The sequence below is a fragment of the Streptopelia decaocto genome, assembly GCF_964273445.1.
Source record: "Streptopelia decaocto genome assembly, chromosome: 4".
Classification (NCBI taxonomy): Eukaryota; Metazoa; Chordata; class Aves; order Columbiformes; family Columbidae; genus Streptopelia; species Streptopelia decaocto.
The window spans coordinates 31,176,137-31,188,290 of NC_138658.1; the positions used below are offsets into that span (position 1 = coordinate 31,176,137).

At 51.3% G+C, this 12,154-nt stretch overlaps 1 protein-coding gene across 3 annotated transcripts; it reads right to left on the minus strand.

Moving 5' to 3' along the window:
- Positions 1–743: 743 nt before the first annotated feature.
- On the minus strand, positions 744–10,361 carry PPP1R3B (protein phosphatase 1 regulatory subunit 3B). Of its 3 annotated transcripts, none has more exons than XM_082050518.1 (2): positions 10,049–10,361; positions 744–4,280 (listed from the first exon to the last, which is right to left on the minus strand). In XM_082050518.1, the coding sequence occupies exon 2, from the start codon at positions 4,247–4,249 to the stop codon at positions 3,389–3,391; it is 861 nt and encodes a 286-aa protein (XP_081906644.1). In that variant the 5' UTR covers positions 4,250–4,280; positions 10,049–10,361; the 3' UTR covers positions 744–3,388. The 3 variants fall into 3 exon arrangements, with proteins under 3 accessions (XP_081906644.1, XP_081906643.1, XP_081906645.1); XM_082050517.1 differs by lacking the exon at positions 10,049–10,361 and adding an exon at positions 7,268–7,313; XM_082050519.1 differs by lacking the exon at positions 10,049–10,361 and adding an exon at positions 6,236–6,637.
- Between the last annotated feature and the right edge of the window lie 1,793 nt (positions 10,362–12,154).

Below are 12,154 nucleotides of genomic sequence, written 5' to 3' on the forward strand. Positions count from 1 at the left end.
CCAAGACTGTGCTTTGTGCCCCCCTCCCCTCAGCTTTCCTTCTTATCTGCAGCAGTAAAAGCCACCCAACTCAGGAGAGTCACTTGTTCAAAATGCAACATCTTCAGGGCATAACCAAGACCCTGTCTTTGTGGTCAAAGCCAGGTCAAATCCTGAAACTAGCCCTGTCTGGCATTTACACCAGAGCTGTTCCTTTTCTGCAAAGGAAAAGTTTACTGCCAGTACTTTTTATTGTGATGACAGCAGAACAACTAGTTTGAGGTCAAGAAGGGTCTAAATTTTACTTGATCCTGGTATTAGAAAAGAGTCTGACCCTCCCAGTGCAACACCTCTCTCCTTACATCCATCACACCCAAGTATCCAGACAGAGAGAAGGCACTGATCCCAGATCAAGCTAGGGTAGGGTGAAAGATTGAAACTGATCTGAAATTAATGCAGAAAAACCTGAAAAAGCTGTTTCTGGCACTGCAAGCAGTGGAAGTGAAAAGTAGCTCAGGAACACAGTGCTGAGTGGAGGAAGGGAGACAAGGGCCTGGCTCTTCTCCTTCCCCTGGCTGCAGAGGCTCTGGAAGCATTGGTGTTGGCAGGAAGGTGGCAGGAACAGGCAGCTCTTTCCTGCGTCAGGCAGCGGAGTCCACTGCAGACATTTGTTCCTCTCTGCTAATGGCCACTTGCAGGAAGCTGCTCCCATGTCCAAATCGCTGCCCCAGCCCCATGGGTGTTAAAGTAAGAAGACAGCAACATACAGAGCCAACATTTTGCTCCACCTTTATTTTAACAATCAGATAAAAACAGAACCATAGTTTTAAAAGAGTCATTACATAGCAATTATAAAGTGCATCTTCCACTTGAATGTTGTGTACAAAAATATCTTTTAAAAACAAACAAGCAAAACCCCCCACAAGGCACTTCCAGGCATAGAGCGAGGAGAGCAACCCCTCACTTCTATGTTCACATTGGCAATGGAAAAAGGAAAAAGGAGAAAGGTCACAAGTATTTTTAAACTGCTATTGGTCAAATAGCCAGTTCTCAGCCCAGCTTTTACTTATGGCATTGCTCTTCTAGCTTATCTTCCATGTTCCTCTCTAAGCACATCCCATCCACATCCTGAAAACAAACAGGCCCCATAAGGAGATACCACCATCCGCAGCACCCCAGACATACATGCCTTGTTTCAGCCTACAAAACAGCTCTCCATAGGCATGAGAGGATGCCAGGAGAACATGACTTTTCTACAGTCAGTGTCTTACAGCATTAACACCATACACTAAGGAGAAGAAAAAAAAAAAAAAAAAAAAATCAACATCACTCAGACTTGCTTTAAGTTTAAAACCAGGTTCAAGCCAAGCTAGGCAACAGTCCCTTCAAGAGAGACCAGATGCAGGTTATTAGGGCTGACTTGGGAAGCTGCTTGAGCAGAGTAACCAAGCCTGATGAGCTCTGGGCTAGAAAGTAGATTTATCACCTGGACTAAATGATCAAGCACAGTGACAACATTGATGCCAGGTTTTGAAAAAGCAGCAGTTGAAGGCTAGCTATTAATTGTGCAAGCTCTTCTTGTCCCTCTCAGCATCCAACAGTGATCATAGTACCCCTTCTAGATTAGGGTAAAACAGCTTCTAAGTATTTTATACAGTAGTCTCCAGAATTAAAAAGCTAGGTTTAAAAAGTTAAGTAGTCTAGCCCATTGCTTCTCTCCAACCCATCCATAGGCTATTATAGACACACAAAAAATTATATAAAGCTCACGCACTAGAAAAAGTAAGATTCCCTTGATCTCTACTTATACAAACTATTCGGCACTCTCTCTTTGAACTGAGGGATTAATGTGTTCTGTTCAACTAGCATGCAAGCAGCTTTGTGAGGCTGTTGGGCACTGTACAAGCTGGCCACCTCACCTGAGCGCAGGCCCAGAAGACAAGCCACCTCTGAAGACAGGGATGTCTCACATGAGTGATTTGTTTCACATCCAGGGGTGTTGTCGGGATAACCCCCCCATCTCACACTCCTCATGGCTAGTTCTTTGCACAGGTGGCATGAGCCACTTCTTATGGACACAGAGGTGCAAAGTTTGAGCATTTACAGGTTGAAATGGCAGCTACTGCTACAACAGTGAGGGAAGCCAAGCATGTTTATGTTCACCCAGTATAGCCACAGCATTCCCATGTGCGAGCAATGCCAAGCCATTAGCTGCCAAGCAGTCCATGGCACAGAGTAACAAAGCATTAGGAGATCTTTTTTAAAAGAAATGCCATTTCCAAAGCCTGTTTATCCCAAAGCAGTGCTGGGATCACATGTACCACACCCTTCTCCCTCAAGGCACTTCCACCAGAGTAGGTATAGAACAGTCACCCTCTTGTAACAGGACACAGCATAGAGTAGCCATATGGTCCATTTGTGTTTAGCTCCTGTAACACTTGAGCACAGTCTTCTGCACAGGATTCAGGCCCCAGCTGGGCAAAACCCTGTTTTACAGTCCACAGGAGGAAGAACTGCATTTTCAGGTCCCAGCATTGCCAACAGCTGACTTTGGATGTCCATCAAGTGGAAAAAGCATCATCGGTCACTTGTGATTAAAGAAACAGGTTTTGAAGAAGGCAGTAAAGGCTGTCAACCCACAGCTGTTACAAGCACCAGACAGCTACAGCTAATCTCTATTTCTGGTAACACCAAGAATACAATGAAAGTTTTTCAAGATCAGCTGATAAAACAACTGGTGACTAAGCATATCAGATCCTCTCCCACAGGCACATACGTCTCCTAATATGGCAGGCTGTAGGGCCACATTTCCCGTCATCACAGTTGCATTTTCACTTCAAAACATGATTTCTGCCTCCTGTAGGAAAGACCTCACACGAGGACATGTGCAAGAACAGGACTCAGTTCTGTGCAAGCCAGCCACTCCATTTCCCAACAGGCACAGGCCAGCTTTGCAAGGTGAACCCTGCAGCTGAAGTACAGCTCACTAAAAAAAAAGTCATTCTAGAACGTATTTTGAAAAAGCCTTTTAACACTAGACAAGCAATACAAACCAGTCACCACTATGTAGCTCAGACTGTAGTGTTTCCCTGGAGACTAGCAGCTTTATAGAAGACGAAGGAGTAGCAGCACTGAAGGGACATAAGAGCAACGGCCCCTGGTCCTTTGAGCATCTGGAGAGCCAGTTATCCAGCTGAGGCAGGGAAGGCAGCCCTTTATGCCAGAGATGCTTCTCTGACTAAAAGCCCACTGCCAGCAGAGTACTGCACATCTGGTTTTGCTGGGAGGCTCACGCAGAGCTACATGGAGCTGTACTTCTTCCACCTTTCTGTACACCTCACATTCAGACCAGCTCCCAGGCCCGCTGACATGCCAGCAACAGTCAGTCAATCAGAACTTTGTCGTTGAGTCAATAGTAAGGCCCCAGTTTCTCATAGCCTGAATAGCTGGGCCACTCGGCAAAGAGGCCGTAGGAGCACCGAGGGCTCCCAAACTGGTCAAAGGCGCTACCGAAGTCAGGGCCCCGGGGCGGGCGGGCAGCTTGCTGGGCAGACTTCAGTTCTGACCGTATGATCCTGTAATTTGTGCCCCTGTTGCTATCCCAGTACACCTTCCCATTGCACTCAAAGGAGATGGCAAACTCTACTCGTTCATGGGATTTAATTCCCTCCGGCAAGCTGATGTCAAAGGAAAACGTGTCCCGATCTGACCCTCCGTACGTATCCTTGACATACTGGCACGGGTAATCTACAAAGTTTTTCCAGGTGTCAAATGTCATCCTGATCTTCACAGTCTTTTCAAAAGCGAGGTTCTTCACCTTCACTGTTCCCACAACGGAGCGCTCCTTTAGCATACAGTTTTCAAGGCAAACACAGTCTACCTGGAGGCGGTTTCTGAAGTCCAGGTAGTCCACAGAAGGCTGAACAAAGTCCAGGACAAAGCTGTCCCTCTCCACGGTTGTCAGGCCCACAATGTTGTCTATCAGCTCAGTGATGTTGAAAGGAATATCTAGTGGATCGTCAAACTCAGAGAACACCTTCACCATCGTCAGAGCGAAGCCTCTGCTATCTGCAAACGACACCCTTTTCTTCACTTTGTTGTGTGCAAAGGAGTTTGCTGCTGCTTCTGGTCCATTCAGCAGAGTCTTGCTGCTCAGCTGGATGCAGGGCCGCAATGGCTTGCTTGGCGTCGGAGCAATTTTGCAGGTACACTTCTCTCTTCGCAAGGGTGAAGAGCATAGGTATAGCTGCATTGCTACATCCACAGCCATTGCTTGTTTGTGAGGAAAATAGTCTAATACTCTGGAAGATAAGAAGAAGGGTCAGTTGTTGTTAAAAAAGCATTTTAATATGACTTTTGCCAGACAAATGCTACACCACTTCACCCCCGTCATCTCAAAGAAACTTTCTTCCACCAACTCCACAAGTCCCTCAAGCTTAATTAAAGGCAGGTACTTGCATGGTGTGATTTACAGACGCAATAAGAAACGTGCTACAGCAGAGTGCCTTCTCTTCCAAGAAAAGTGCATCTCTTCCAATTGCTACAGGGACAAAGTCACCATTTGAAGACACACAAGCACTGTCCTACTAGGCTAGCAATAGCAGGCTCCAAAACATTTCTAACCCAAAGCAAAAACCATGGCTCAGTCCTGCTGATGTCCACAAAATCTAGAGATTATCCAGTTCCAATGCAATATAAAGCAGTATTTCTGCTGAGCTCTCCTCCCTCCAGGAGAGACTCTCTTCAGGGCACTGGATGTTTTTGCAGGAGCAGGACCTCGGTTTGTCACAAGCTGCTGTAGGCAACTGACGTCACCTTTCATAAAACCTCAAGTGTCTGATATTTTTATAGGCTAAAAAGCACCCACTGGTTTAGCTACCTACTTTGTCTCCCTGTTCTATCTAAAATGCCTGCAAGTGGTATTGTAAGGATAGCAAGTCTGATAGAGCAGGAGGGTACACTCAGCTGACACGGCTCCATGCCTACAGAGGAGCCACTTTCTTCCCTCTGCTGCACTTTAAAAGAGATATCAGCTCAGATGGCCCAGCAGGTTTCACCTCCAGCGCAGAACTCACAACTCAAGCCTTCACAGCACTTGCCCGGAGCCCCTGGGAAACACCTGTACAGCCACAGGGCTCTGCCAGACACCACTCACCTAACTTAATGTTGACCAAGCCTTTGGAAACAAGCCCTTCTCCTGGAAGACACAGGCCATGTGCCCGTCCACCACAGCATCTCCTCCTCCAGCATCCAGCCCATTCCTCCAGGGATGCAGCGCTGTCCCTCTCTGTGCACCCACTCTCTGTGCACCCACTCACCAGCACCTTGCCAGACACAGCCCTGGAGTTACCTCTGCAGCAGAGCAGCTCCCAGAACACTGTACCTACCGCTCCTGCTTTTACACTGAGATTTGCCTGGATGCTTTTGGCAGAATTTCTTTGGCTTGCCTCTGGATAAACCACTGGACAGATTTATCACACACATCCCCCTTAAGTCAACTGTGCTGCAGCTGACCTTAAACAGAGTATTCCCTTAATCAGAATCCCTTTTGGCTGCAGACCAGGCTCCAGAGCTGCTCCCACGACGCAGAGCAAGGCGAGCCAGCAGCGGTAGCAGTGGCCACGTGATGCAGCAGAGCTCCGGCTGCCAAAACCACGGACAGCCAGCTCTAGTACTTGATCACTGCCCCCCGTGCCAAAAAAAGCGAGAGCTACGCTCTCTGATTCAGTGCTTTAACTCCCCACCCTGCAACACCAACAGAGCAGCTCTGAGCAGGCTTTCACAGCGTCCATTCAGCAAGGGCATCTGTTTATCTGTACATGTACCAAGGTTTGTTTCCCAACACACCCACCACCTAACTCCTTCTGCATTGCCTCCTTCAGCCTCCTTCCAGCTCAAGGGCAGCCATATAAGACAGACGGCAGATCCACTTGTCTGCTAACACCATTCTGCTCATCTCTACCTGGTTTTGCCAAGTTTTTATTAACAAACACCTTATATATGCCAGTGCTTCCTTTAAATTAATGCAGCCGCCAATACTTCTCTCTTACTGGGGCCAGTTTCATCCGCATTGCATCTTTTCCCAGGGAAATTTATTCAGCTAAATTCCCATAAGTGCTGAGAACTCAGGTTTCTAAAGCAAGCCTTGGTTATTCACCATTTTCAGAATGAAGAGGCATGAAATATCCAGCCTGATTTGCATTACTTGGAGCATTTTTCCAAGCTAAGAAATACAGTAAGAGCTTTTCAAACCTACTATTAGGCTGAGCTGCATGCTTTTGCAAACTTTTTTGGCTCACTTGATACCCCAGACATCTCTTTCTGCTCTGGAGAGCCTGCTGATGCCCAACTCAGTCATAGATGAGGGTTTCCCTTTCTGGGCTAGCGTTGGCTGTCTTGAACTTCAAGTGCTTTGAAGGTGGAAACAGGGAATAGTTTTGAGAGCTCACACAGGAAAGGGAGCTCTAAGAAGCAAGCAGCACAAGGCAGGCAGCCCTATGCAGGGACTGTGGCAAACTCCTCTTCTCAAAAGGAAGAAGACAGATAAGATTCTGCCTCTGGACATCTCACAGTTTTACCCTCTCCAGAAGAAGATGTCACTGCTGACTCTTCCCTCCTTTATTTCTAGAAAGGAGAAGCAGGTCAGAAGAAAGCAATCACACCCACATTTATAGAAACCTCTTAACTGGCTCCATTCTGCTCCCAATACTGTTTGTAAACAGGTAACCCTCTTGCAGAGGGCTTGATGTGCAGCAGCTGCTAAACCAGAAGTTTTTAGATGTGCCACACTGCTGGATGAACCAGCACTCAGCTTTTCTGCCCTCTTCTCCTCTCTGGTTCAGGAAATGCCGAGCTGTTCCAAGGGAACAGCCCAGATCCTATAGGCATTTATCTGAGGTCCGGGCGATGTGTTGGCCCTGCCACAGGTCGTCCCTTCTGCTCCCCGCTTTGCAAGCAAAAGCAGCGGTGCAAACCCGAGCCGGGACCCGCCACCCAGCCCCACCGGGGCTCCGGGACACCCCAGCTGATCGGGGGGGAGGCAGCAGAACAGAGCCCAGAGGAGGGGCAGCCCCGCCGGCCAGGGCTATCGCTCCCGGCTCAGCCGGGGAGCTGCAGGAGCCAAGCCTGGAGGATCCACCACCCCCGCCAGCAGCACCGCAGCGGGGAGCACAGGTACCGCGATCACGCACCGGGGGACACAGCATGAGCCCGGAAAGCCAAGCGACAGCAGGGCAGGACGCGAGCGGCAGCGGATGGAAAGAGGGCGGGGATCCCAGGGGAACCATACCTGGTGCAGTGCATGAGGCCGGTCCCGACACCCCCCTAAACCCGCCGCCGCCGCCACCCGGGCAGCGCCCGGCCCAGTGCCTTAAGGCCGCCCGCCCGCCCCGCCCGCACGGCCGGCCCGCGCCCCAGCCAATCAGCGCGCTCCTAGCGCGGCGGGGGGCCAATAGGCCGCCGGGCGCCCGGCACGCGAAGGCCGGGGGCCGCTGCCGGGGTGCCCGTGTCGGGGCGGCGGGTGGGCGTGATGCCCATGGCCGGCGGCTCGGGAGGAGCTGGGGAAGGGGAGACCCTTCGCCCTTCCCCGGGCAGGGATAGCTGCTCTGGCGGCAGGTACGAGCGCCGTGTCGGGCCTCGGATGCTCCCGGCCCCTTTCTGTCCTGCGGCCACACGTGGCTCCTGTGCCACCCTGCCGTCCCTGCCCGCCCGGGACGGCAGGGTGGGGCTTGGTGGACGTCGCAAATAAATAGATAAGGGCTAAACGCCTGGAGAGGGTCCAGAGGAGGCCGGAGGCTGGAACACCTCTTCCATGAGGACAGGCCGAGAGAGTTGAGGTTGTTCCCTGGAGACCTTATTGTGGCCTTTCAATACTTAAAAGAAGCCTATAAGGAGGAGAGGGACAGACTTTTTAGCAGGGCATGTTATGACAGTACAAGGGGTGATGGTTTTAAACTAAAAGAGGGGAGATTCAGGCTAGACATGGGGAAGAAATTATTTACAATGAGTGTGGTAAAACACTGGCACAGGTGGCCTAGAGAGGTGGTGGATGCCCCATCCCTGGAGACATTCAAGGCCAGGCTGGACGGGGCTCTGAGCAACCTGATCTAGTTGATGTTCCAGCTCACGGCAGGAGGTTGGAGCTGCAGGTTCCAACCTTCAAAGGCCTTCAAAGGTTCCTTCCAACCCAAACTATTCTATGAGTCTATGATTCTAAACCTACAGGAATGTGTTCTTGAGGCAGGAAAACCTTTTGGGGGTACTGATCTTCTCAGCTGGGCTGGCCCTGGGTGTTTGGATGCTCAGGTCTGTGTGGGGAGAAGGGTTACACACCTCCACATCTTGTGACTACAGCTCCAGGCTGCAGTGCTGGCACTGGGTATTAATCTCCAGGGGATACTCCAGAATCTTCTTTCCAGACAATACTTATGGTGTGGAGTAGAAAAAATTACTTTCACAGAGAGGTGGTTTATGGTAGGAAAAAACATCTGCAGAGTGCTACTGGCACAGGGACCCATCCCAGGGGAGTCTCCTTCTAGGTACAGCTGCGAAGGTGTTTCTAACATGCTGAAAAACATCTGTCAGGTGAGTTGATGCTCTGGCACAGACCCCCACTGCTTTGTGGGGCCAGCTGGGCTAAGAGGTCTTTCCCAGCCACCCTCCTGCTGCCAGCTCCTGTCTCTGTCCCAAGCTGCTCCTGAGCCCACTTCAGCACAAAGCTCCATGTCCTCAGCCATGCAAAAGATGTGCATGGAGCTGGCCGCCCTAGCGGGGAAGTGGCTTTGGGGACAATTACCACCTCTATGGGCAAGCAGCAGAGGCTGTAAATCCTGCTGTGAGGTGGGGTGGGGTGGTGCATCTACCTTTTCCCCATGGCAACAGTGGGGATAGTAGTATTTGGCTTTTTTTTTGTGCCACATCTGGCCTCTAACAGCACAGCTGTGAGCAATGCTGCTCTGTGTCGCATCTCTTATAGAGCATAAAAGCGGGATTGAAGTGTCAACATTTGTTTTCAATTAACTTGTGGAAACACACACTGCTATTGTTAAAGCCAGAGACTTCTTGCTGGAAGCTGCTATTTCATAAACTTACTGCTCTGTGAGGCAAAAGGGTTTTGTTGGGGGGGCGGGGGGGAAACACATTCTTTTTTGTTTTATAAACCCCTCTTAGACAAAAGCAGTGATAAGATTTAAAGTTGGGGAGAGAGAGCTGAAAGATGTACCTGCTGCAGGAGTTTTTGCAGGCTCACAGTAATATTTTATGTGTTGAGGGTCCAGTGGATTTTCAGCACATGCTGCTTAGTGATGGAGTTTACAGAAAGGATGAGGGGGGGCAAGTTTACATGTGCCTGGGAGCAACAGGCAGAGACCCAATAAGGTGGCAGAGCCCTCAGGCCCTCTCCACTGCTGCCTCCTCCAGGCAGGGCCATCACAGCCTGGCTCAGCATGACTGGTCTTGGGGCACCAGAGATATTCAGGTGGAAGCAGTGAGTTTAACAGGATGAGCCCAAAACGCAGGAAGCCTCGACCTGATTTGCACTTGTTGCTTTGCTCTGTCACAGGTTTCTCCTGCGCATTGCTGGCTGCCGAGCACCACAGAGGTGTTGGTTTGCCTCTGAGCTGTGTGGGTTTTTGGCCAGGCAGCCCCATAGCCAGGAAAGGAATGCATGTGAGGTGGCTTAGGGTGCGTTTGTGCCACGTGATACAAGCCCTGTTTGCCATGAGCGGAGCCAGTTGTTTCACAACTGCTCCTTGCTGTTTGCCCCCAAAGCAAAGGTAGGTAGAAGCCGGGGCAGGGTGTTGTGGCGGGCTGTGGACACAGGCTGTTATCTTTGGAGAGCTGATATAGTGGCTATATTTAGCTCTGTGCTAGGCCCTTGCATATAGTGGTCTTTGTGACTTCCCCACAGCTTTCTACCCCTCCCACCTTTCTGAGGGATGAGGAAGGGCTTGCTGCCTGCCATGGGGAAGAGTTTCTGGGGGTGTTTCTCTTCGGGAAAGCATTGCAGAACCAGTCCCGCCCATAACAGACAGCTCTGGGAGGAGTGTCCCACTTTCCCATCACGTCTTACCTGGGGTTTGTTCCTGGTTCGTCTGGAGGATTTACCCCATGCCCCCCTTGGGACAGGACGTGGTGGCTCCCGCACCCCTGGGGTGTAGCCCCACTGTCTTGATGAAGTAGCAGAGGCGGAGCTTCTTCATCCCTCCTGTGGGGCAGGCCACCTTCCCCCAGCACTGTCCCTCAAGAGCCACCTTTACCAGCAGGCTTGAGTAGGTCCTTGGGGACCATTCCTGGTCCTGCCACCTCCTCTGGTGCCCTGCTAGAGGCAGGGGGGGACAGAGCATCTTCTCCTCTCTGCCAGCAACCAGCAGGCTGCTGCTCAGCCTCCCAGCAGCTGGCTGCGAGGCAGCCCCGGCAGGGAAGGGGAGCAGGGCCAGGGGTGTTGTGCAACGTGTCCACACCGCAGCAAGCTGCAGGGCCAAGGCTCAAGGGCGAGTGTTGCAAACCAGTGGAGTGGCTGATGTAAGAGTGCTGCCCAGGGATCCGCACTGGGGCTGCTGCCATGGGGCACCCCATCCCACACCTCGTGCCCTCTCCCAAGTCAGCGGCACCTTCCTGCTACCTTCTTCTCCCCACCACCCCAGCTGCCATCCTCCATCACTGCTGCTGGGCATGGGGCCTCCAGCCCTCTGTGCCTCCACAGTGGGAGTTCTCAGTGGCGTGGTTTGTGGGGACATCTCCATCCATGGCTGCTGGAAGTCCTCAGTGAAGTAGTGAAGGTGCCATGTACCTTGTGCTCGATGCAGCAGCCTGCAGAGCCTGCCCTCTGTGGTGATGTGGCTGATGCTGTTGCAATGTTGGTGCTTGCCAGTAATTTCCTAATCAGCAGCACTGAGAAACTGCTGCTGCTGCCTTTGGGCCAGCCCACGGTATTTGCACCAAGCAGAGGAGGGGGTTTTGTTAAAAGTCCACCTGCCTGTGACAAGGCTGCGAGGGTAACTCTGAAGTAATTTTAATCAGATGTTGCGTCATATCAAGATGTGAGGGGAGAAACTAATTTTGGAGTAATTTTTGTCACTGAGGGCACATGGTCAGGGAGGAAAGCCTGGCTGAAACAGAAGAGGCTATTTTGGGCAGTGCTGGGGCATAGCGGGAGAGGCAGCCAAGCCAGTGCAGTGCCCCAGCAGTGGTGGCAGTCAGCAGCATGATGTGCCGTCCTCCAGAAAGGATGTATTCGTGGCTGAGCTGAGTGTCTGTCTGGCCATCAGTCCTCCCTCATCCCTTCTTGATGTACTGTTGGGTCTCAGCCACACTTGAAAGGGGGTGGGAAGCTTACAGACCCCTTTTAAGTTTTGTGAAAATCAACAGCGGATGGGGAGAGACCCAGTGAGCATCCCCGCCGAGCAAAGGTGGAAGGGGACTTGGCTGCGATGGCCCATCAGCCAGTTGATGTCTGCAGCAGCTGGCCACCCAGCACTGAGGGCCCCTTGGCCAGCTATCACACATGTCATGGGGCTGGTCTTGGAGCGGTGGAGAAAGCTGGGATAAGGAAAGTGTAAGAAAGGGGCAGCATGACAGAAATCTGTAAGAAACAAGGCTTTTCTTGCTCTATGGTTCACCAGCCAACTTGGTCTTAGCTGCAATTGTGTGCTGAGGTCTGATGTGTGTTACTTGGGAGCTCCTTGTAGTCCCAGGCCCCCGTCCGGCTGCTGTAGGGTCACAGCAAACACAGCTCCACTAAAGAAAAGACTTGAGAAGCCCTATCGGATGATGGGATTCCCCTCTTTTATTTCCATAGGTCTCAACCTCCTGTGGCCATCCCAGGAAGTTAAACAGAGGGCATTTAATGTACCCCAAAATCAGAGGAAGTCCCAGTCTCAGTTGAGGCTCTTGACTGCGCTTTGGGGAGCTGTGCTCTGAGGCAGAGTCCCCACTGCTTCTCCCGGTGTTCTCCAGAAATGAGGAGTCCATTGGCTGCAGGCCCAAGGTAGGAGATTTAACTTGGCATGGCTGCCTTTGCATCTCATGTGCGCTCATGGTCAAGCACCCTGAGGAACATTGCTGAAGACCATGGCACCTTCCCTTCCAGCCCAGCATGCACAGACAATATCATGTAGGGCCAGGTGCAAAGCCTGGCCTGGTACTGTGTGTTGCAGGAAAAGACTGGGTGGTATAA